The sequence below is a fragment of the Saccostrea echinata genome, unplaced genomic scaffold (genome assembly GCF_033153115.1).
Source record: "Saccostrea echinata isolate AGI-Se365-2 ecotype Australia unplaced genomic scaffold, CSIRO_AGI_Sech_v1 ptg000025l, whole genome shotgun sequence".
In the NCBI taxonomy this organism is placed as follows: domain Eukaryota; kingdom Metazoa; phylum Mollusca; class Bivalvia; order Ostreida; family Ostreidae; genus Saccostrea; species Saccostrea echinata.
The window spans coordinates 22,817,734-22,844,532 of NW_026889774.1; the positions used below are offsets into that span (position 1 = coordinate 22,817,734).

At 31.7% G+C, this 26,799-nt stretch overlaps 2 protein-coding genes across 5 annotated transcripts in view; both read right to left on the reverse strand.

The window, feature by feature from the left end:
• The window catches only part of LOC133192203 (glycerol kinase-like), a 419,267-nt gene that overhangs the window by 81,151 nt on the left and 311,317 nt on the right, over positions 1-26,799 (reverse strand). The gene's annotated exons all lie outside the window — the stretch shown is intronic.
• The window catches only part of LOC133192202 (protein C-ets-2-like), a 41,665-nt gene that overhangs the window by 12,456 nt on the left and 2,410 nt on the right, over positions 1-26,799 (reverse strand). For 2 of the 4 annotated variants that reach the window (XM_061328169.1, XM_061328167.1), the window contains exons 3-4: positions 19,504-19,625; positions 17,787-17,944 (exon numbers count right to left, since the gene is read on the reverse strand). In XM_061328169.1, coding sequence (XP_061184153.1) covers positions 17,787-17,944; positions 19,504-19,625 — 280 coding nt within the window. Of the gene's footprint in view, positions 1-44; positions 1,010-7,551; positions 7,689-17,786; positions 17,945-19,503; positions 19,626-26,799 lie in introns of those variants that run through there. The other 2 variants (XM_061328171.1, XM_061328170.1) reach the window with 2 other exon arrangements.

Sequence of the window (26,799 nt, forward strand, 5' to 3'; positions counted from 1 at the left end):
CTAAAAATTGATAAACATCAAAAGCTACTGTTGCATATTCTTACCATTTTTCACAGATTCGTTGCTTTGGCGACCATTAGTGTGCCAAGAGGGCAGGAGAAAGATGCCCTTGTTCTTAGTCTTGGTTTGCATCTTATGGGGGCACAGCATCTCGTTCTCTAATTTTTCCTTTATCATTTTTTTCAGTACAGCAGCACCTTTGACTGTATTTTTTTTTTTTGAAGTAATATATTTAGCAGTGATGAATGGAAAATGATTTTTGACTGATTGATGCTTAGGCCTGGAGTACTTAACAAACTTTGATCCACATCAAATGTGAGCAATTAATGTAGAAGTCTTGCCATGCCATGCGAGATGGTTTATGTAAAAGAGTCTGCATGATACAGCATATGGGATTTATCGCAAGAGCAGAAGCTGCTGATATTCCAAGTTCAAAGTCACTCACAGAAACTATATTCAAGCAATCTTTTAGATGCACAAACACACAAAAATCTTCAAGATGCAAATCTTTGCAGTTCCAAAAAAAAAAAAAAAAAAAAAAAAATTCTGACATCAACTGAGCCTTGGACTAAAATCTTCCACACCTTTGGTACAATGGAAGTGATTAGGTCTTGATGAGGTGTGCTCCAACAGAAAGGGTCCTCACAACTTTCCTAATCTTTCTACTGTTTCTTCTTATTCAAACATCAACACCTTCCTTATATCACATGGTTATCGAGGCAACAGAATTTTCTTTGACAAATGTAATTATACACCTTTCAGGATTATCAATGTTCCTTCACAAAGTAAACCCACACCTGAATGACCAGAAGAAACTCAACGGAGCACTGGATGTTTCTCACAATGCTTTACCCATGTTAAGCAAACTAATGCTATTGTAGAACCAAGCTTTCTGCCTCCATTCTAATTTCCAATTTACACATTTGCTTGCTGCATGGATGACTTGGTAACTGTTCTAGTTTCTCAATTGATAAAATAACCCCTGGGAAAACTTTACACCAGGCTAACCACTATAGCTAATTTTATGAATGAAACTTCTCTGCTGGCAAGTGTCCCATAAATCACCTGCACCAATCAAATTCAAGCTCATTTACATAATGCCTTTTTGAGCCCCTCCTATATAGTAAAGCGTACAGATTTTATGAATGAAGGCCTCTTATCAAGATTTGCCTGCCAACATATAATTTGAAGCGTTACTGACCCAATTTAATTTTTTTTTTAACAGAGTCAATTTTCAATTTAAATTCATTCATAGTCCCAAGGTTCATTTACATTCAGCATTTCTTTTCTTTTTCTCCTTTTTTAAGCACTTCTGTAAAGAGACCTGGTGATCTTTGGACTTTTTAAAAGACTTTTTTTGTAATTCACAATTACAACTTTTTGACCACAAAACACTGAATGAATCATCTGTTTGTATAAGAACATTATCTAAAATAAGGAAGAGAAAACAGAGACCTGTAGCTTGAAATAATATAACAAAAAGATATTTATAGTGGCCACAGATTACATTACCGTTTTATCCTTGGAGTGAACTTGTAAAATTAAACCACATGAATGGTAACTCCCAGCAAATGAATACAGAAAATAGAAAATGTTGAAAAACAACTTAACTCTAAAATTTCACAGTTCATTTTTTTGCTCAGTGTAAAGATTTCCTGATTACTACTTACGTGAAGACTATATTTTTTTCATCCTTTATAAATTGCTTGTATACACAAATTAAACCTGTAAAAGTTTATCATTTCAAAATCACATCAAAGCTTGTTAACACCTTGTACAAAGCGCAAAACCACTATCTACAAATATATTTATTCAATTCTGTAGTTATAACCTTATCAAGTCAATAATCTATAGCTAAAACTAAAAAAACATTCAATTAGGCCTCCGAGACATAAAATAAATGAAAAGATGATATTTTTCACAATTTTCAGACAAAAACCATTTCAGGTGTGATAATTGATTAGTGCCTTGGCCTGGAATATGTAATACTCCCCCTTTAGGAAATATGACGACCCTTTGTTCTGAGCAGCAGAAAATTGAACCTTGACATATAGCCTATGGAGAAGAGAGAGCATTCATAATAGAGATATATACAAAGAGGCAACTATGTCAACCCATAAATTCTAATTCAGTGGTGTAGAGAGAGACATGGGGAGGGTGGTGGCACTTGTGTAAAAATCTCCCCCCAAAAATCAATCAATGCCTGTTAAATACTGGCATGAAGTATCATGATGAATGGGACATGCAGAAAGTCACAGTGCTTGTATCACTATGATAGATTATCAATTTAAAGTTTTAGCAAGGAAAATCATACCTAACATTAGAATAGGTTCCATGAAAATATTTGCTGTTTAGAATATTGGACAAATAATCTGAAACTCATTATTTTAAGTAAATCTACCTTTCTCCTAACTAGTGTATTGTCTTCATGATTAGCACTAAATGGCTATTAAACATAATTTTCAACTGAAGACCCCTCCCCCAACCACCACCACCACCACCACCATTATTACTTGCACACTTTGCACTTTTCAAAGATATAATCAATTAATTAACTACTTTATATTTTAAGCATTTATGCCTGTTATGTAAATCTAGAAACCATCTTCATTTCGATCCTAACCATGAACAGGTCCAGTGGACCTATCAGAAACCACAAAATCATGTTCTTTTAATACTAAAAGCATTATTATGCTTTAAATAGCACTGTGGTTTTGAATTTAAGGGTTTTTTTCCCTCATGATCTAAGAATTTTTTTTTTTGAAAACAAATGAAAATAAAACTACAGATAAAAAAATGTTGAATCTCCATTAATCATTGGAAGTTTATAGAAACCCTGATTAAGTGCTTTGTTGATCAAAAACAGTTACTAACACAACTAGATTACAGAGTCATGAAGATCAAAGCAAATGTTGATGTCCAAGTGATCATTTTATTGAAATATTAACCTGCAAACACTGATGTTTATCAATCTAATGCAAATAAAAATTGTATATTTTGATACAGAAATTGCGGACTTTAATCAACATTTAACGCAGTATTTTAGACCAATCCATGATTGAAAATGTTGATTATTTTAAGAAATTTTTATATTTTCTAATATGCTGTTATTAACCCAATACAGTTACAGTAATACTGTATATGAATTGCAGCAACAAGCGTGTTTTATATTTATTAGTACTTGTGGACTATTAGTCAATATTGTTTTCCACATCAAGCAGAGAGTCTCCACTTCAGACTATGAGAGTCACTTCAGTATGGATGTGGACCAATTAAGTGTTCCTGTTTTGCATAAATTTTATAATTATGAAATAATTTGTGTGAATTTCATTGCAATTTTAGTCTACTTTTACCCAGGGTACACCTGTGTTTGCTAATGTTTCAATAATGATAGTAAATAAGTATGTGACAATTAATTAAGGAAAGGGCAACATGTCTTTAATAAATGATGAAACTATAGGTACAAAAACTCCAAAAATCAAATCTATACAATAAACCATTGCACCTCTGACAATCCTCTTGGTTACTGCATGAGGAGAAGCATTAGACTAGCTCTCAAAAGATACAGACTTCCATTTAATTATAAAATTGGTCATACTGCACGAGCTGTAACTTTATGGAGCATGGGAAAAAACGTTAGAACCTCTTGTGACAATCGCTCTGCTGTAGAGGCACTTTATAATCGAAGTACTTCAAACTTTGTTCAAAAATTTCAATTTAATTTCTCTTCCATGGGAAAGCTTCTAGTACCAAGTCAAAACTTGGTAAGCTGACATTGGTTGGAGTCATGTGACTGGCCTCATCCCTCGTTTCCTTTGTGTCAGAGCAGAACTTCACCCTCTAGGACCTGCCATATATTTCAGAACAATTACAAACTACCACTACTGCAATTTAGCAAGGTGAAAACTTCCTCTTTATTCCGACTTTCTGTCTTTGGGGCTCAACTTTACATTGGTGTTTTACATAAAATCAATTAATTTCCCTCCAAATCTTCCTCAACTTCATTGGAAAGCCTTCAAGAATAATCATGTTTCTGCTTATTTCAGGACTGTGTATAAATTAGGATTTCATTACAGACATGGAGTTGTGCTTATAGTTTTTCAACAAGTAAGCTAATGTGGGCTATATATAAAGTTTACAGGCAGTGGCGGTTCCCCAGAGCAATCCCACTTGCTAAATTAAATTGCACACATACACACACTCCACATCTTGATAAGTGTGCTTTTTATATAAACCAACTTCTGAGGAGATATCTAAATTTTCATCTGCCTTGGCAAGTCTCTGGATTCATATTTCTGGGTTTTATGAATGAAAAATTGGTGGGAACCATATGGCTGGGGCTCCAACAGGGTTTTTTGTCAGTCTGCCATTAGCTAAATGGTGTAAGGTGAGCTCATACACATTAACAAGAAAGTCTCAGTTTAAATGGGGATGAAGTAGATTAAGTTACTAATATTATATTCTGACATACAAAAACATTTACATCTGAGGGTGCAGTGTGCCCTAGATTGTGACGCAGTCGGCATTGCTTCAGCAACAAAAAACACTATGACGGATGGGAAAAAGACAACAACGTGGCCATTGTGGAGACAGTCTGATTTATGGAAGGACCCCGAGGGACTGTAATAAGCTGCCATACAACACATTTCGGAGGTTCCTGGGGAGGAGAGAGAGAAATTACAGGGCCTTCGTTTTTTATATTAAACAAAAAATAAGGAGGCAAACACTCTTTGTAACTCAAGACCTGACCTTGCCTTGACCTACATTAGCAAGCAGGTGCTTTTATCATCCGCAAAACTACAGATTACTATAAACAAGATGTAGAGGAAAAGTGTGAAAGAAAATTTCATTCACTCATCTTTGAGAGATTACTTGGACATTTTAAGATCCATCTGGATTATAGAGTATCCCCATCATATTGAATAAAATTTGTTCTCAATCCCATTGAGTAAGTCTTTCAATTAATTGTTATTAGATGTTTACAGAAAAGTTCTGTAAATTTCAAGATCTAAATATTTGAAATTTCAAAATTGTCTGAATGTTTCTTTTTTTGTTTTTTGTTTTTTTTTTTTTTGGGGGGGGGGGGGGGGGGTAGTCTGACATTTTAAAGGAATTAAAGATATCGATCCTATAGATATGTATCAAAATACATAGTTAGACAGTAGTTTACATTTGTAATATTAAACACATTAGTGAAAAGACTGCATGTTCTAACTCTTAAAAAAGCTAAATAGAATATACAATTTACCAAAATTGATAAAGGATAATTATGAATGGAAAACATGCGCATGCACTATTACACATTTATTTCAAGGGGGTAAAAAAAATATTTGAAGCTTTTGGCAGAAGTGTTTGACTGTTTAAAAAGTTTAGTGTAAAACATGTGGATTTAATAAAAAAGCACAAGTCAGTGCAACTCCGAGACAGACCAGATGCCTATCTTTTATAATGCTATTAAACAAAAACTGGCTTTCTAATCACTATCAATCAACTAGAAAGAGCAAATGGCTGCTACAGTTGGGAGTGGAAAAAATCATACAGGACAATGTCCCTTTATAAAATTGTCCATTTCATTTCTCTCAAATTTTCTTAAAAGGCTGTCAATATTATTTTTTAAATTTTCTTTTTTTAAATCTTAAATTTTTTTTAACTTGAAATTTGCTATGGTTGAACTTCATGAAATACAGTACTACTGTTGGAATCATTTTGTTTATTTAAAAGAAAAATAACTTTTTAAAAAGGTATATAGCAAAACAGATAAACCCAAGCATAAGGTGGCATCATTCAAACTTTACCATTTATCAAAACATAAATCATATCTGTTAAGACATTTACAGCTGCATTATTTTCAGCAATCTTGATTTTTACCTCCAAAAATTAATTGACTTTTTCCGCTACTCTCATACTGCCTTTATTTCAAGTATAAAATTAATGTGTTTGCAACATTTTGTATAAACTAGCTTTGACCTTGACCTTCAATCCCAATTCTTCCTCTGCCCACTCCAACTAGCACTTTCTGAAGTATACTCCCTAAAGGACCCATGCAAATGTCATAATAAACTTTTTTGTGGTGTTCAATACATTTTCTAACTTCCATATATGTGACACAGACAATAGAGAAATCCCATTCACATTTTTTCTGCTAACATGCTGTTCACAAAAAGAATGCATGAATGAAAATCAAAAGTCTCAAATGATATCCACAGCATTATCCTGCATGTTCCCAAAAGGCTAGTTAATTATAAATGAGGTTCTTTAAAATCTGTTCTTGACTTTAGAGGGGATACCAAAAAAGCAAATCTTGACAAGAGCTTGGAATTAGAATTTTTTTTTCTTTAAAAATTCAAACCTAGAATCTTATCTAGCTTTATTTAAATTTGTGCCATACATTGTGACATTTAATAATGATAGTCCCTTTGACCTTGGAGTTGAAGTGTTTACGTCAGTATTTAGTGTCACAAAAGTCCCCCTCGTCTTATTTATTGCAGCATTACCTACTTCAGAATGTAAAAATGTACCATCATGAATATTCATCACACAAATTTTCCTGTTAATGATCTAAAATGTTAATTCATCTTTAAGAAGCATGTTACTTATTGGATGCATGTTGCAAATAGCGATATTAAGAGTTAGAAGGACTTTTTCTTTTTAAATAATGGTTGGAAATAGCCATTACCCTGACAAGTTCAGTAGATTTATATGTTCATTAAGAATATTCATCACTATCATTGCTTATCCTCCCAAATTCATGAATCATTTTTGAAATTTTGAGACCCATGTGTGAGAAGATCCAAAAATTTAAAAGGCCTGAATAGAAAACTGTATGATATAATGTAAAGAAAGAAACGGAAATGTAATTGATACAGGTTAGGTTCCTAAAATCCTCCTTAAAATCAACATTTGGTTCTAATAAATACACAAGAAAATTACAAATTATCTTCAGTCAGCTGAAAATAAATTGATAATGAATTGCCCCCAAAACAAAATGTCTACTAGTGAAGAAAAGTTTACAACATTCAAATGATGAATTGCAAAGCTTGTGGTGTATATATCTAAATATATATCTAATACTTAAACACATAAACAATCTTTTTTTTAATAACATTTTTATGTTACATTTATGCAACCATGATTGCAGTACGGGTAATTAGTTTCAATAACCCTTCAGCTCATTCAATGAATCAGGAATGTACTATTCTAAAATCAAACAAAGAAACATTGCATTTACAGAACAACTCAGTGCAAATAAATCAAATTTTAAAAAAAATTGCATCAGAGAGTTCAAACACTGGCACATGTGCTAGCTTAAAAAAATGTTGGTAAAGCAAAATTTTAACTTGAAATTCTTTGTCAAGAAGCTAGGCTGTGAGACACCTAAAGCTAACCCTTTCAAAGCAGTGAAAATGGATCCTGAACCCTCTGATTCATCGTCACTAGCCAGTTTTTGTGTATATTCTATTCGAAGAATTAGAATGGACACTAACCTGTGGCTTGCAAAGACGATAAAAATGATGACTACAACAATGTTTGTAAATTGAAGATAAAGCAAACCTTGAAATTCATTGTCTAGAAGGCAAACACCCAAGGCTTCCAAAGCAGCCGAGAATGCATCTGGAACCTTCTGATCATCTTTGGCAGCAAAGACCAAGGACAGTGCTTCTGACGAGAAGATACCCATTGTTTCAGCCAAATTTTGCAAATGTGGGCAAAAAAGAAGTGGTTACCATTATATATAAGATTTATTTGAGTTCATTTCTGGAAATCTGGTTAAGGGTCGTCTGCAAACATTCAACAAAAGTACTGACAAAACTAGAGTCATGCACATCCTGAGTATCACTATGGCAACGCAAATCTCTTTAATGCCCTGATTCATTTAAATAAAATTATGACGTCAAATTTGTTTCTTGATACGATTCTTGACTCTCTGAAGGACATTTAAATCTTTCGATCAACAGTTAATCTCAAAAGCTTTATTGACAAACTCTTATTTAGCAGTGTAAATTTCACATAAACAAGCTGCACACGAAATTCTGCCAAATTTCCAAAAATTAAGTATTTATGACCTTCACCTTGGACATCAAATCAATAAAATTATGCTATTTATTGGAAAAATTTACATCAATGGATCATTACTTTTCATTTGCAAATACTAATGCTTGGATATGCATGAATTGAAAAAATCAATATATAGTGCTTGATTTTATAATCTGTCAAAAAGAAAATATTTTGTGGAAGGATTTTTTCAAGCTCTTCAAAAAATTTTTGCCATAAAGTATACATGCAATTATAAATCAAATTTTGAAGCAATGATACATTTACAATGCAGTATGAGTAACACACAAACACACACTTACCAACAACTGTAAATGTAGCATGCTCACTTGGGGGAAATTTTTTTGCAAATTCTGCGATTGGTAAAGTTTCACAAAATTTATAACCATGTGAATGGTTTCATATAAGGTATCATACTAAACAATAAAGCAACACATTTCAGAAAATTCTTAAGTTTTGCAAAAATAAGCCCAAACAAACACTTTGTTCCACATTAATACAGCAAGCCATTTTGATATGCCACTTGCATTCAATATAAGAAGCAAATCCCTAATATATGTGTCATCAAAATGGTCCTGTACATTGTACAATTTTTTCCTCTCTGTCTTTAAAATAAGAATTGAAAAAAATCTGGATTTTAGATTCTAATATATGCAATGAAAATCAAATGAAAACTTTTTATAATACTTTTGATGGTGCCAAGCAATTTATTTTATGTTCAACACATTCTGTAACAAATATATAATGAAATGTTAGTGGCTATACCTTAGATGCTTACAAGTTCATGCTTCACTTTACTGTACATAACATTTCCTTTTTTTTTAAAAAAAACTTTAACAGAAACTGGAGTTGCAAAATATTGAGGCCAAAAACTTAATCATTTTATTAACAAATAGAGGAATAAAAAGAAAGAAGAAGCTTTAATAGACATTGAACCTACATCATAAATTAAGGGCATGTAATGCAAGGTGCTGATAACACAAACTCTAAAAAAAGAAAGAAAATCATGTGTCAAAATTTTATTTATATTTCGATGAAAAGCATTAATTGTAAAGCCAACACATAGCATGAGTAATCACAAAGGAAACAAAATATTGTGATTTCATTTCCTTGTCAATATTGCTCATGCTAATTCTGTGGGGTATTTGATTTTCATAACTCCCAAGGATTTTTATACTGATGAGGACAACCAGAGGACACTGGTCACTTACTGTAGAATCATTTAAATTCATGGGGGTCAATGTTCGTGGGCAAGCAAAATTTTATTGGTTCGTGGGAATGTAAAATCGTGGACAGCTCGTTTATTTGGTAGATTTAATTAATCAGTACGTTGACAAAATAATTGTTCATGGGGATGTAATGTCGTGGGTAAGGGTTACCCACGAAATCCATGAACATTGGTCCCCCACGAACAATGATGATTCCACAGTATCTAGACTATATAAGTTAGATACATGTAGCATTCAAAGCAAGTACATTGTACTTGTATGTATCCATTGATACATCATCCATGATAGGACTCCTATCTACTTGGGAACTAGACCTACTCTACAATGGCCATGTACAGCAATGCCATTGCCATAGTCTGTATTATAACATACTTTAACAAACTTAAGGTAAATGAGCTCATTGGTAAAACCAAAAAGGTGATGTCAAGGTTGTATGGGAAAGTAAAAACCAAAAGGGTGAGGTCAAGGTTGTACGGGAAAGTAAAAAACCAAAAGGGTGAGGTCAAGGTTGTATGGGAAAGTAAAAACCAAAAGGGTGAGAGGTCAAGGTTGAATGGGAAAGTTAAAACCAAAAGGGTGATAGGTCAAGGTTTTATGGGAAAGTAAAAACCAAAAGGGTGAAGTTGAATGACCTCAAAATGAGTTAAAAAAAATTAGTAATAATAATTTGTAAGGTTAAGATCAGAAGTATATTTAAGTTAAGTTCATTTACTGTTATTTAATCTAGTACAACTATTATCAAATGATTTTGAAGGTAATGCGAAAAGGGTTGGATACCGGTACTTGGTATTCATATTATACTGAGCAGTTGTTTTAAAATTGTCAGTAAAATACCATTTCATTTATTACAAGTACCAATATTGGTATTTAATACTTTTTCTTTCATATTTTTTAATGCATTTGAGTTACGGTAACTAAACAAAACTAAATACTTTTGAAAGATCAAATTTTACACTGCGTATTGTAAAGTTGTGATAAGTTATGACACAAGGCATACTAGCTGGGCCTTGCTTCGTGAGTTGCCTAACTTTTGAATTATTAATTGACAGGTAGAAATTTCAGTAAAGTGCACACTGACATTGCTAATACTGACATGACTATGTTTCATTTTGTTTTTATAAATGATAACAGATTTAATCAAATACTAGAATGCTGAAAAAGGTCTCATTTTTTGTCTTGAGTTCTTTGTAGGAGCATCTTTTAAAGTAAACCACATGTCAGAAGAGGTTTATGTCAAACTACTTTACATTATTATTTTGCATAATATTTATTTGTTGTTCTCTTATTAATAAGAGTTTAAATAAAAATCAGAAGTTATGAAGTCATTAATAAATACATTATTGTACATACTGAAAGCACATTTGTTATTATATATCATAATACATTGATCAATAGATCAAGGTATTGTTAAAAAGTACCATGATACCATTCCAAAAATACCAGTATGGTATCATACCATATTTCATCCTTAATGCAGTATCCATCCCTAGTTATGAATGTACCAATAGGCCTATACACCAAGAAAAAGAATAGAGTAAAAAAAAAATATGGTTTCCAGATCATTCAATTACAAAACAGAATGCATCAAAAAGTGGTTTTGATTCCTTGCCATAATCTAGCACTCTAAGCAGCCTAATCAAGCTAGGACAACAAGTTATGCAATGTTAAGGCTCAGGCACTCCCAATCATATGATAGAGTCAGCTGATAATGAAATGAAACTGTGAAATATAGGGGCATTACTTTGATAAAAATCTCTCCGACTACAAAAATATCAATAAATGCTGTATCTCCTTCAGAGCGTTAACTACCACTTTGCATAATAAACCTTTTCTTTATGACATTTAAAAAAAAAATGATCATGAGAACAATATCTTTTTTCTAGAGCTCTAGAAATGACTGTTTCATTGTGAAATTTTAAATGTTGGATGAAAAACAATATCAGTGAAACTGAAATCGACCCAACACAACAATTGCATTATTTTAGTTGATTCTACAGAATGAAAAGTCATGGATATGCATCTGTAAAATAACCATGAGAAGGCTCATAAAACATGCAGTGAGCTATTGTTCCTATATAGATTAAGTCATTATTGGTTCTTTTTTTAATTGACTCCAGTTGCCATTTAATGATCTAATTTTTTCTGTGTCATGACATTTCACAAATCATGATATAGGACCCTTTTTGTACTTAGTTAATTTTGTAGCTAATAACACAAATAGTTACCTAAATCAGCACTTAAAAAGGGGAAAAGGGGTATGTGCATCTATTAGATGTCTACATACCATAAAGTTATCTAATGATGTGCTCCAAAGTTCTGGTATACCTTTAAGTACATATACATTTAAGAAACATTTTTTTCCTCTTTACAGTATAACTGGCATAAGTTAATTTTTCTCAGAAAACTAAATGAAAGGTTTATTTCAAGTGTACACTTATACACATGTTTTATTGTTTTTTTTAAAGTAATGTCTTTTCAAGGACACAATTTGCATGAAGGGGAAAGTTTTATTTCCTGGACCAGATTGAAAATGACAAGGGAGGTGATATCGGGTAGGCATGGAATCTTAATATGGCACATACAATATCCATACACAACTACAGTGAAATAAAAACAATCTTTTAAAAATAAAATTATGTTTTTCCTGGTTTGATTTGAATTCTACCAGAATTATTAAGATTAATTATTATATTATTTGTATAACCCAAATTATCTTGAAAACAAGACTCATTCGGGAAATGAAAACACAATTATCTTGTAAATTTCCTAGGTATTAATTCAAAGCATTTTTTTAAAACCTCAAAACATTTTTTAAAAAAATCAAATAAAAAAGGATAATGTGTATTTAAAAATAAAAGAGTCTTTAATAGGTATTGAACCACCGTTAAGAATTCCTAGCCATTTTTGAGAATTAATTCAAGTGCAGATTACTCTCTGTGTGAAAAGAAAAAAAATCTCTCTCTGGTAAATTTTAGCATTTGATTTTTATGATTGCTAAACTTTAAAATGATAACCTGATATTTTCTTGTTGATAAAGACCCTTTAATAATTTACACACTCCACAATATGTTTACTTCTGAAGTTGCAGTGTAAGAGACTCTTATAAACGGCACTCGAGAGAGCAGAACTTCAGTCTTAAATTCAGAAGGAGAAATTGCCAATTAATACAAATTAGCTCAAAGGCTTGTAAGCCAAAATAGGTTATCAAAAAGATCTTTTAAGAAAAACTTATGTTGTGAAAATAACTACTAATTCCTCTTGATCCTTTTTAGTGTTTACGCTGCCTATTTTTTTTTTTTTTTTTTTTTTTTTTAATTTCAGATTTTAACTTGTGCATTAGTACTTTTCAGAAAATTATTCATAACTGTGAATATATAGTGGCCGGGTGTTCAATAATGGAGTACACAGTTCTATATTACATACGTAGACACTTGTATAGAAAAATCTCATGAGGTTTATTTGCATGATGGTTATCAACAAGATGAATTGTAACATAAGGCAACATATTACTGTACAAGATTATATATCTATCAGTTTGATCAATTATTATCTGTTTCCCCCAAAAGTAATTCTAATAATTTAGATCAAGGGAAAAAAAATAAAAGCATAAAACCAAAGCAATAAAAAGCAGAGACAAGAATGCTTTGTGCATTAAGAAGTTCAGCAAATTGTCTCTCATGCAAAATTTTGTCTCTTGTGCAAAAAAAGCACTTAATTATATAAAAGTATTATATTTTTGTTTCTTCATGCAAGCATTGCAAGGTTGTTCCTACACAAAAGAGTTACACTGGGGATTTAAAATATTTTTCTATCCCCTTTTTGAGGCCCCCTCCCCCTCACTTACAACTTGAACTAAAATCTGAATGAATCCAAGCAGCTGCCACACAATGTTTAGGTAACTATTCTGTGAACTAAAATCTAAAATTTAAACTTTCTGCCCATTATCATCTGAGATGTAAGAAATATTTCCTAGAATGATTTGATTCATATGGAACTGGAGTTATCTATCTTCATACACAATCAATATTTTATACATCTTCGGAAAGAAAGGGGTGAAAAAACCTTAGTGAGCATTGAATGTCAGTGTTAATCATTTCAAATGCAATTTGATGTAGTTGCAAATAGTGTTCAAATCAAACTAAAAGGCAGTGCAGCCTTATAAAAAGACAAAAGAATAGGCTTCTGTCTGCAGAGTGAGGTCATGACCTGGCACCCTGCAGTATTTAAACCAACTCACTTCTAATAAATCCATCATATGCTGCCTCAAGTTTTTACAATCACTCTTTTTTTCAGAGATTAGTATATATGACTCAACAATCTTTTGTTTCTCTGATAGTGAATAAGAAATAAATCAGAAAGAGTCATGATGCCCAGTTCCTTATTATCTAAGCTGTATTTCTGATTAGTCATCGGTCACTTACTATTACCTATACTATTTACCTATATATACTGCTGAGATTTTTTTGTACATTAATTGTACATGCTAACTATGGGAGCCACTAACAGCTACATAACTGTCAAGATGGGTATAAATCTGTTCAGTGATATCATTTGGTCAGCCATTTATTTCTTTAAGGACATACGCAACGCAGTTTGAACTTAATTGTCTTTTTCCCTGGAGTTGAAGAGTTCCAATACTTAAAGGAACTGTTTGCTACATTTTAATGTCTATATATGCTGTTGTACACTTCTTCTAAAACAAGTTTGGATAAATCAAACATCTAGAATATATGTTTAGTAATTTTTGTATATTTTTCTTTGAATTATACAAGAATTTTCATCAATTAATATCTTTTCAAAACACCTGGTAATGCCTGCTGATTTTTTGTCTAAGAACATCTGATGGCACTATAATCTTACATTAAGAATATCTTGAAAAATTATCAGCAGGTAAGGTACGTTGCGTATGTCCTTAATTATGAGGTTTCTGTCTACTGTATGTCTTTCTTCTGAAATTCTTATTTCATAATCAACATAGGATTCAATAAATCTTACACTTGATATATTTTTTACATGAAAATGTATACTATATTAGTACAAGTATATATATTTGGAAGATGTTCAGTAAAACTTCTTATAAGGAAGTCCTGGGGACATAAATTTATAATTTATATCCGAATTTCTTCAAATCCATACAAGTGTTATGGTGTATGAGGGATGGGAAAAAGATAAAACTTCCTTATAATTCAGATTTTCTTAAATCAGAGTTCCTTATATAGGAGTTTTACTGTATTTGAATTCAAATTATGCTATTCAAAGAAAATGCATACACTGTAAATAAATTGACATGAAAACAACTTCAAAACAAATATAGATCAAGATATTCAACACAGAAAAATTTCCCCTTCAAATCTCTATATTACAATACTTGCTAAAATGTTCTTTTTATTCTATAAAAAGAATTACAACACTTTGTGGAATACAAACCAGAGCTAATTTAGCTTCAAAAGAAGAGACCAGCAAAATCAAAGGGCAAATGAAATTTTCAAGTCATTGCGAACAACACCATGTACTTTAACGTTACTGAAATTCTACATCTGACACAGGGGATAGGACAATTTCAATGAAATTTACAACTTCAAACAACCATTTAAAACTTCTAAAATCAACAGCTAAGAGCTTTACTAGTTGTAATTTGATGTACTGCTCTGGGCAATACATAGTAATTAATACCCCGCTACAAACAATTACCGTCAACTTAATTAAAATCATCTTATTAAGGCTGACAGTCATTTGAGGTTCTTATTTCATTTTCCGTATACACATACACTGCAGCTCACGTTTTAGTCTTGCAGCCATTTTGCAACCTTGTATCGAGTTGAAAAAAGGTTGTCCAGACAGTTTTTGGATTGCTATACATAATGAATAGCTCCCAATTAAACTGAAGACATTAAATTATAATTTTTCTAGAAGTATATAACTTTCTTTGTGTACACAGTGAAACTAAAAAACAGCAATTTGCAGAAGAGAATAATAGAAATTAATACATGAATATTTTACTTCCCAAAATATTTAGGTCAAAATGTAAACTCTGATTGAAATTGTACAACACAAGTTTACTGGAATGTAAAAATATTGAAATTACAAAAATTTATTGTATTATGTGCAACTAGTAAATCATATCACTCAGTCATTCTATGATAAATGGACCAATTCAGAGTATAAAACATGAAAAAAATAATGGTTTCAAATAGCAAAATGAACATCATAATTCTATAAAGTACATATCAGTGAACTTGAAAACAAAGAATTGTCCACAAATCTGGTATCATTAACTTTTTACAACAATTTCAAGATACCATTGATTTTAAGGTAATGTTACGGAAGTTAATGCTTCATCAAGCCTTATTATTTTTTAAATAAGGCTGAATTTGACCAATTTTTCGTTTCTGATGTTTAGTAAAGAATGCTAAAGTATGATTCATGAAGTCTCGCATGAATCCAAATTTAAATTAAATTTTCGGGAAAAATATCGTTACGGAAGTTAATTGTTACGGAAGTTAATTCCCAGCAATAAAAGTTAAAATTCTCTTCAATAGTTAAAATCAAAGTTTGTTTTAGGATACTAAACAAAAGTATGAATCATTTCACTCCCAAAATAATAAAAAAATTTATACCTTTAATGCAAAAACTTTCCTGAATTACCGTTACAGAAGTTAAATTTTTAAGAGAGACAACTGTTTTTGTCTAATTCATTTTGTTATGTCAAAATGTAATCGTCTAAAATAGCTGACTCAGAACTAGAATCGATGATATTAGGTTCCGTGGTCACTTACAGATAAGTTTCAGTTCGTTTTGAAATCTGCATTCCAAGTTTGAAATTTAAAACAAAATCGTTACGGAAGTTAATCGATTTTAAGCGACATGCTTATGATTTCGCATGAAAGGAGATCCATGCATTTCTTTGCGAAAAGTGGTTTGATTTCTTTTTATATAGGATAAAAGACATTTTTTAACATTCATTGCAATCTATTCGGAATGACTTTACGGCTGAAAATTTCATCTTGAAATTTGTAAATAAATGAAGCGACATTAAGATTTGCAGTGGAATATGTTTTTCAACATTACATTATGTTCATATCAAAACTTTAACTGCATGTATATCGGTGAATATTTACAAAACCATGTGTGTATGTTAAGTATTAGAGTTGAAATCGACCTTTAAATTTATAGCTAAGATATTACAATAAATTTGTAAGCGACATAAAAAAATCTTAATTGGTCATGTTTTTGTAGAATGACTGCACTGCCAAAAGTCTATTTTCCACAACTTATTTTTATATGTGTTTCTTTTTCATGTCCGTCTTCCTTTAATCAAAGATAACTGATTTGCCTCCTTTTTTACTGATAATGTATTTGTTATTTTTTCAAAGATATCCGCACGCTTTTTTTTTTTCGATGTCCAATGCCAAAATATGAATCAATGTGAAACTAATAAACAATACACTAACTCAAATTTTGATCTGCCAAATACTAGTACTGTATGGATCACCCACATATTTATAGTACTTTTGAATATAGTAACACATATACAGTTTTTTTTCTTGTTTTTATAAAATGCCCCTTCTTTTTTGCATACATTTCTAAGAAATGGTTAGCAATTACATGTATATCAAATATGGAGGAATATATTCTTCAACTTTATAACTTCTTCAAAACCTCATTCACCTTCTTCAGCACTTTGTAATAAGTCTTTTTAAGGAATGAATTTAATAGCTAACCAAGTTATACTGTAAAACCTGGGTTGTGATACTGTGAAATCGCAAATTTTCATCGTGGTTTAATTTTTGGTGTTTTCACCCAAGAATTCATGTACATGTACTCCGCGAAATGTAATATTTCCAATACATGTATATAACAACCTAGTGCTTCTTCATCCATGACATTAAATCCCTCCGAACCACTATTTTTTTTCTCAAACCATGAAATTTCACCCCACGAAAATATGTGATTTTACAGTAGTTTACACTTTATAAACTGTGAAGAGATATGTACAAAAGAAGTGTAAACTGTTTCAATCCAGGTTATACAAGCATATTGCACTTGCAAAGGAAATCATACTATTTTAAAATTGCCCAGACACAGCTGTTATGATATATAGATAACTTTGTCTCATTGTCATTGCTCCATTTTCAAATCATCCACTGCAATAAGGATGAAAGGACCAAAATAAAAGGGGCAATTATTCCCTACATACATTTTAATGCAAGCAAGATTTCTGATTTGCTTTGAACTTGAATTTTTTTCAGGTGTTAGGTCTGTCACAATGCAAAAAATAAAAGAGCCCATTCAAAAGGTTTTTGAGAGAGTGTTCAGAATTATAGCTCAAATCATGAATGTATGGGCATTAAATATGATAAAAGCATCGATTAAATGTATATCTATTTTTAATTCATAGCGAGAATCATAAAACTCTTTTATCGATACAGCAACTTCTCAACTTCTCAAAATGGGGAAATGTACTTGAAAGGACATAAAACGACACACAGGATCACTCAGCCTTACCATCATCTGTCAGGTCTGAAATGGAAGGCACTTTCTGGATGTTGCTTAGGGATGGAACTCGGTGGTCATCACTGCTTTCCTGTCTGGACAACAGAGGGCGCTGTTCATCATAGCTATACTGTCTTGTCATCACCATATGGTCATCGCAACTGTTCTGCCTGCAATGCCGTATCAAATCTTATGCAACTAGAACAATTTCTGTTTATTGCTACTGTACAGTATCTGTAATCAAAACATTGGATTTTTCAGGAAAATTCTAATTTAACTTCCTTATTTTAATATATACATTTTACAAGGCTCTAGGTATCTTTTTTTAATGCGTAATGGTAAAACAAAAAAAAAAAGGAGTTTCTTTTTTGCACTTGTTTCTAGGAGTCACACAAAACCACTTCAATAAAGCCTGGCACTAAACATACATGCAAATCTCAAAGAACATGGAAAACCAGTCAGTTTATGAATGAAATCAAACGAAGCAGGAGCCTAATGATCAAACAAAGTACAGAATGGCTGACAAGATCCTAAACATTAAATAAATGTCACAACTTTGGGTAATGGGTTCATAAAAGTTCCAACTGACAAAACAGGCTAAAGCCTAAGGTAGCAATAAGTCATTGTATCAACCTTGCTTTTTGTTTTAATTTCCACTGAACGATCTGCTAATGATGTTGATTGGAACATGAAATGCTTATAATTGCCATTAGGTCAGATACAAATATGTCAAATCAATACCAGTAATGGCTAGGAAGAAAAAATACAGTTATCATGTGATTTACAAAATGCCTCACAATAAATGAAATTAGAATGAATGAACTGATACTTAATGGTTTTTCAGAGCTGAATTTTTCCAAATAAATTTATTATGCTGGTTGATTCCTTAGGAAACATTCTCCCTTCTGTACATTAGGCTTACAGAATGGTTTCTGCAGGCAATAAAATGTTATCGACATTTTGACTCTTACATTCTGAAGCAACATTCTTACAGCCAAGGCTTAATCAAATGTGATTTTCAGTGCATACATTTGACATTACTATTGGTAAAAACATCCAATTACAATTATATTATAAGAAGCCTGTGGACCACAATGCTCATACTCTTCTTTGCAAAGATTGCAAGCTTTTCACTTTTTCAATCACTTACTGTGGTCCCTCACAGAGCTGGACACCAAATTATTTGTTTGTTTAAAGTCCCTTCGAGAATTTTTCACTCATATTGAACCATCACCACTTGAGGAGGGCTGCAAATTTAGACCTGTACTTGGCACTCATGGCCTTTGAGTAGTGAGGGATCTTTTTCATGCCAGCACCTACTGCACCACAGGACCTTGGTTTATACAGTCTCATCCAAAGGACCGGTCTTCTCCACGCCCAAGGCAGTCCATTTCTCAACCAGGCAGGGACAAAACTTCAGTTGCAAGCCTGGTGGTCAGGCTAATTTAAACATTTTAATCCTAGTTCCTATTTTTATGCCAACAATTTCTACTGTTTTCTGCCATCAAACAATGTAGTAAATCTACATTATATGAGTCTACATTATTTTACCACAATAACATAACTGCTTCTTTTCAAGTTAACTCAAAATTTATCTGTTAAATTCTGTTTCCGATCTATACTCAATGTATGAAACTCTCTCCTGGTTCAAAAAGGCTTAACCATATACCACTGAAAACAATCAAGATCATTTTGTGGAGTAATTAAGATATATGTATGATGCCTTTACCTAGACAAAAGCAACTGGTCGTCCATGCTTCTTTGTCGAACAGGAAGTCCCATTTCTCTTTCCTGCTGCAGAACATTATTCAGACGATAGATCTCCTGTGTCAATTCACTGCTATATGTCACCTGTAAGTTTGTATAATATATTCATTTGATCCAATTGATAGATAAGAAATCTCTAAAGACAAAATGATTGAATAGTAAAAGTAATTCTGTAAAACGAAATCTGCAACAAAGATGAAGGTGTTTATTTTATCAATGATGAGGTAAAATGTCAAGGCCAAGGTAAATTTCATTGGCAGTACATACCTATACATCCCTTCTTCACATATGTTTCAGGTTTGATAAGATAATAATACAAAGAGATTCTTTTTTGTCTTATGTAACCCTTTGAGATCCTAAAGTATCCCCTTTGCTCCAAAAGGTTCATTTAAACTTGACAATTTGGAGCTCCACAGTACATATACTTGAAAAGATATTTCTTATATTTATTTTCTGAGTAAAAATTAAAAAAAAACCTTTGTGGCTCCAGATCTTTGCCCTTGGGACAATGATTTGAATAAATCTGAATCCCCACTACATGGGGGTGCATAATAATTTTACTACATGTAATTGTGGGTCTTTTGTTCTTGAGAGGTTTATTTTTAAAGAGTTTTTGATATAGATTCCTCAGAATTTTTCATTATTTTTTCCCTACATATTCTGTGTAAACATTTAATTTCCTTACTGTGGTCCCACCCTATCCACAAAACTATTATTACAATATATAAATAGTATGAACTTTCAGTTGGCATGAAGTGACATGCTTATACAGTTGAACTTCGATATCTTGAACACGGATATCTCGAATACCATGGATATGTTGAAGTCATTTTTAAGTCCCTACTGCTTATTCCTTCAGTATTTTTACCCTGGATATCTTGAATCCTCGGATATCTCGAAGTATTTTCTCGGTCCCTTCGAGTTTGAGATAACGAGGTTTGACTGTATTTTCTCTATATTTCCAGATTATCTTCTCTTGAAAGAGGGTTTCATTTTTCATTTGAAGAAACTTGAATGGTTTATGGCAAGTTTGGTTGAAATTGATTCAATAGTTGCATGAAGTTGAAAATGTGATATGTTTTGATCAGAAAAGTTCACATAACCCTTCAGCTCAGGTGAGCGAGATAAAAAAAAAAATCATAGGTTAATATGAAGACTATGAATTTTGAGAATGCAAAATTTGGTTTCACAATTTAAAATAATGCCAACTGACTTCAATTTCATGAAATTTGCACCTTGTGTAAAAAAAAAAAAAAGGTAAACAATATAATTTCTGAATGAGGAATAGCAAAAAATGTAGACAGCAAGATGACAGAAATGTTACTCAAGAATTTTATGTTAAGTAAACATTGAACCTTGGTTATAACCTTAACTTTTCAGAGGTTTGAGCTAAAAGAAAATGGAACATACTGATAGCTAGAAGATGGTGAGCAAAATAAATAAATAATGAAAATAGAGTATAGTAATTACTAAATAGAGTGACATGTAAATTAGGACCTAGTATACATGTTCGGTAATGACTTTGGGCAAGAAAAAATTATCTTTACTCCATTGTTTGAACAGTGAAGCTTGTTGATGAAGCTATTGTATCTCAAATCAGGTCTTTCAACAATCTGTTGGAATTCCCATGGGTACCAATTGCTCCCCCTTGTTAGAAGACCTATTTTTGTATTCATATGAAACAGAATTTATTCAAAAACTTCTATATGAGAAGAAAACATTTGCTGTGGCCTTCAACTTGACATTTAGATATATCGACGACATATTATCAATTAATAATAGTAACTTCCATTCATATGTCGACTCGATATATCCCAGTGAGCTTGAAATAAATGATACCACAGAGTCTCGTATTTCGATATTTTACTAGAAAAAGACTTTAATGGTAACCTATTAACAAAGCTTTATGATAAATGTGATGACTTCAATTTTTCAATCATCAACTTCCCTTACTTATGTAGCAATATACCCTTATCACCTGCATATGGGTTTTTGTCTCTCAGTTGATTTGATATGCAAGAGCATGCTCTGCATATGAACAATTTCTAAAAAGAGGCAAGCTTTTGACAAACAAGTTGATGAAACAAGGATATCATCAGTCTCATTTGAAGTCATCATTTTGCAGTTTTATGGTCCATACAATGACCTTGTCAGAAAATACAATCCATCATTAAGTCAAATGCTGACTGATGTTTTTCATACTAATTCTTAGGCCATTATTTACACACTGAATTGTCTACAGATTTTTCCATTTTCCCAATCATGACAAGGAGCACAAGGCAGGTGTAACCAGTCAACAGGGGATGCTCCCACCTTCATGGAACCTGATCCCACCTCTAATGTTTTTGGAGATTCCATGTTTGCTTTGCTCCCAATTTGTATTGTCTAAATGGACCTTGAGCTTGAATACTGTTTGTTATCTCCATATTTCATCCTAGATACAATAAAGCTGCCTATCAGGTAGTGCAATTGTCAAATGGGCCAGACAATTTTAAAACACAACTTTTTCTTCAGAAAACTAATTTTCTTTAAGTAATGTATAAATATTCTTTACAGTGAATTTACAGTATTCTGAGTAACTTGTCTAATCTGGATACTACTGGTTCCAGGTTCAAAAGCAATTGGCTGGATTAGACAACATGCCAGATTAGACAACATTTTAAACAAATGAATATATTGACTTAATGTTTACATCGTATTAAGCAATATTTTTGAGTATACAATATATAGATTAGACAAGTTTCACTGCATTTACATCCACTGAACATTTTCTCCTTTCTTTCTTATTAAAACCTATTGCCTTTTCAATTGATAAACAATCAGTTTTTCTAAAGCCATCTCTTTGAAAGATTTCTTTAAAAAGTTAACTTATTTTTTATTACTAAAATAATAAATATTTTATTATATAAATATTGCATGTATTTAAGGGTAACAATGCAAATTTTCACCCCTCAAAAACCACTGTCAACCAAGGCACAGCTTAGGGTTTTTGTGAGGTAAACATTTTCAACGTTTCCCTCAACTACATGCTATATTTATTATATTATACTGAATGTTTCATACAAATACATATAACAACAAACTGTGTACACAAAAATTCTGCACAGTCAACATTTTTTAATAACATCCATTGTAAAGCGTGGTTTCTTCATTTAGAGGGTAAGGCCATTTTTAAAATAATGTTTGTTTGCCCTCTGACTTGGGTCAGTAGGTAGGTGGATAATTTTTTTCCCTCAAAAATTTCAACATACATATTGACAGGATGAGAAAATTCAGGAATAAAAAGAAAAAAAATTATCGTTTCTTGGAGGTTAAAAAAAGTTTTGAGCGTGCCATTTTTAAAGCCAGTTGGTCAGGAGAAGGCAAACAAACAATTTTTTAAAGATGGCCTTATACCGTAGTATTTTTTTCACGAATGTTTCTCAACGAATCAGATTCAACTAATTTACATGAAAGTAATGGAACGTCTCAGATGGGAGAGGACTATATCTAAGTTTTTGGAACTTCTGTCCAATCCCTTTGACATATTGTCAATAAAATTTGTTCAAAACAAAACATGAAAGTATGATATTAGTAAATATCAACTGAACTTTTTTTCATGAAAATTCACTCATCTCTTTATTACACTCAGTTTAATGAACAGAACACACATTTTGATGTACAAGCTCACTGTTTCAGGGTGTATGTACCACATTCTTATTAAACAATTTACCTTTTCACACTATTTGCGACATTCAAGAGCACATATGAATGAAAATTTTCTCACGACCCTTTTTTATTGTTATTTTTATCATTGTTTTGAACTTCTCAAATTACCCAATTATCTCTCTAAATGATTAATAATTTGGTCATTAGTAACAATGATAGGATTTCAGCATAATTAAATGCTAGCTACTACAACCATTTCACTAAATTGTCATTATGATAGCATATGCACAGTGCATGGGAAAATGAATGTCCATTTTTTTCTAAACAGCCAATTTCAGATAAAGAGTCAATGAAACGACAGCTGTCGAACACTGAAGCAAATAAAAAATCAAAAGTTTCGAGATTACCTATGAAATCATCCAATTTTCCTCCAGGTATTTCAGATTTTTTCCCTATTTTTCAGAAATAAAAATCAATAGAACTAGCTACAAATCATTAGTCTTTGAAAATATACATATGCCTGCCTAACAATGCGCATAATAGCAAAACTTTAAATTGTGTTACAAAATATAAACCCTGAAGAAATACAGGATTACTTTAAGCAAACAATTTTGTCTGCGGTGCTGCACAACTTAATTTTTGCATGAGTCATAAATAAAGCATACCTAGCATAAATTGCTGTTATTCTATGATACAGGTACAATTGTTTTAAATGGCTATGACATCATTTAATCTTGTTCTTTTTCAGGCTTGTGAGATTTACGCTGTTAGACAAGTTAGCGATAACAGCTAAATGACAGATTAGTGTATCTTTAACAATTTAGTATATATATTTATCTTATATCGGTTTATTTTTACATATATGATACATAAATAAAGCCTTTTTTTTAGTTTCTTGAACAGTGCAATGCAGCAGACCCTGTCAAAAAATCACATTGAATAACAAATTTGTCTGAGAAAGAAGAATATGGTACTTAAGTCCTACAATTTGTACACAGTCATCTTGCGACCTGATCTACCAAAGTCCAAATAAGAACTGGGAGCCTCTTAAATACTAGGGGAAAATGTGGTGCTTATTAAACTTATTTTTAAGCTAGAACATATATATTAAGTATATATGCCCTATTCGAGAGTTTATGAATTCAAATTAAATGTTACATAAGTTACATAAGGATTCAATGTGAATAAGTTTAATTTGAATGAATTTAATGCACATCAAATTACTTGGTATTTTAAGTCCATGTGAATGCGAAGCAAAGCTATTTTGAATTGAATTTTGATGCATGCATAATAGCAAAATTAAGTCACATGCAATATGTCTGTGGACAGATACTACCATTTATACATGTACTACTTCGAGTGAAAAACTACAGGCTTTAATTCAACTTACAAAAAATTTGGGGTGTTAAAAAAAGGTGTCTTTTTTTTAAAGCCCCAAATTTTCGTAAGTCCGATTAAAGCCATCTAAATTTAAGGCCGACGAGAAAAACAAAGACAAATTATATTATTAAATCACTTATGTTCATACGTTATGCCATTATGTCACGATGTATAATATCAACTGCATAGGAATCTTTAAAATTTAAAAATTATATTCAATTTACTTGTAATATTTTTCATGTAAAAATTATCAGTTATCATATAATACAAAACATGAATATCAAATTTCATTCATTGATATTTTGAGCAATATGACCTCAAAGTAGAATAATTTACACAATGTAAATAAGAAATTACATCATTAGTTGGCCTAGTCCTGTTGCATGCTTCAACAGTTAATTTGGAAATTAATGCATACAAATTTAATGTGCTGCATCAGTTTACCTCACAATAATTTACTTCTTGTGAATACTATTTGATTCACATTAATTTACTTCATATTATTTTTCGCATTAATCTAATGCAAAGTAAAACTTAATGCACATTTGTGTGTACACTACAGCATATTGCAGGTTTTGAACATTAAATTAAAAACAATTTTTTTTTCATTGATAGCATGCATAACTTTTCTGTAAAGAGATTAAAAGACTTATTTAAAGTGATAATTGCATGCATGAGGCCACAAGAGAAATGCTTATTCCCTGTTGCAGGAAGGGAGGAAAGCATAAAGGAACCTGGGCATTTACTGGGATGAATATTGTGTATAAACATTGTATAGATTTCTCCCTGTATCTTTCTGACCTATCTGTTATGGTAACTTTGGGAGATGAGTTCATACATAATTTGTAACGTGGATGGTGCTAATAATTATTTTATTGCTTTGTGAATACCTTCTTAATAAAATTTTGTTCCAACTTTGGTCAAACATTCTACAAATGATTTATGTCAGAAAGTAAAGATGGTAATATATGGGAAGCAATTCTCTATAGAACAATTTGAACATCTACGTAAATGTTCAACTAAATAAATGTCCATTTATCCGAAATTAGAAATTCTATGTACATGACCCTTGTGATAAAAATAAATTAATCCTTGTCATAAGTGTTCTTTCATAAGAGGCAATATAGCTTTCAAAAATTTGCACAATTTCATTCTGGAAAATATTCTTCTACTTCATGAATTCTTTGTATGGTCCATTTTCCAAGCTTCTGTGCGTAATTTACGCAAGTGAAAGACCTGTTTTTGCGTTGTTTTTTTTTTCTTGTACTGCGGCTGTTTTATCTTGATTCGCTCTGTATTGCCCGTTATGCTTGCATTAATGGTTGGAAGGCTTCTAGACTGTCCATTGAAGTTTAGAGTTAAACAATTATGTATTTAGGACATAATCAATAATTATGTCAATAATGGGCCCTCCTGCGAGACCTTAATTTGAAATCAATACACTTTCCCTTTACAAGGCCAGTTGCAATTATACTTGTTTAAAATAGCAACTGTACCACAGAGTCAATTGATTGTTGGGCAAGTCCTGTAGAAGCATTACTTTTGTGTTCTACTTGGTGGCAATGGCCAGATAGTAGATGGTACTGGTTTAATTTGGCTTCGCACTAGATCAACAAAGGCGACGCAGTGGATAACAGTCTATGGATATAAAGATTTACATGTACAAAGTACCTTAATAATAAGTACTCATTGACTAAATTTTCAACAGTTTTGAATAGAATAAATAAAAGTTGCTAAATGTAAATTTGAATTATTAATTATATTTAATTTGGACTTGACAATTACATTATTATTACAAATGGTCTTATAAGCTATATTTATATATAATGGTCTTTGCTTAGAGGTGCAGTTTGATAAAATCAATACATTTATAAATTTAACTTAAAAACTTTTTTGTGTAACTCAATTTTAAACACAGTGGTTATATCGTCAGGCAGTTTAGATGCAATGTTTACACAATCAAGACCCATTTTCTCCTCTTCAAAAATCTAATTAATGCTGGGTGATGATTATGTTCGTGTCAAAACACTTGGTGTCACTTAGATACACAGAAAATGACATTCAACTGTTTAATATACAGTGTTGCAGGTAAGTGACGTGGGATGGGCATTCTAAAATCAGGAAAATGTTACAAAGAGAAAAACTCGGGAGACATTAATGAGATCTGAAAAATTGTATTCTCTGATGGGAGTCTCTAGTAGCTAAATCTTGAAGCTATCAATTAATCATC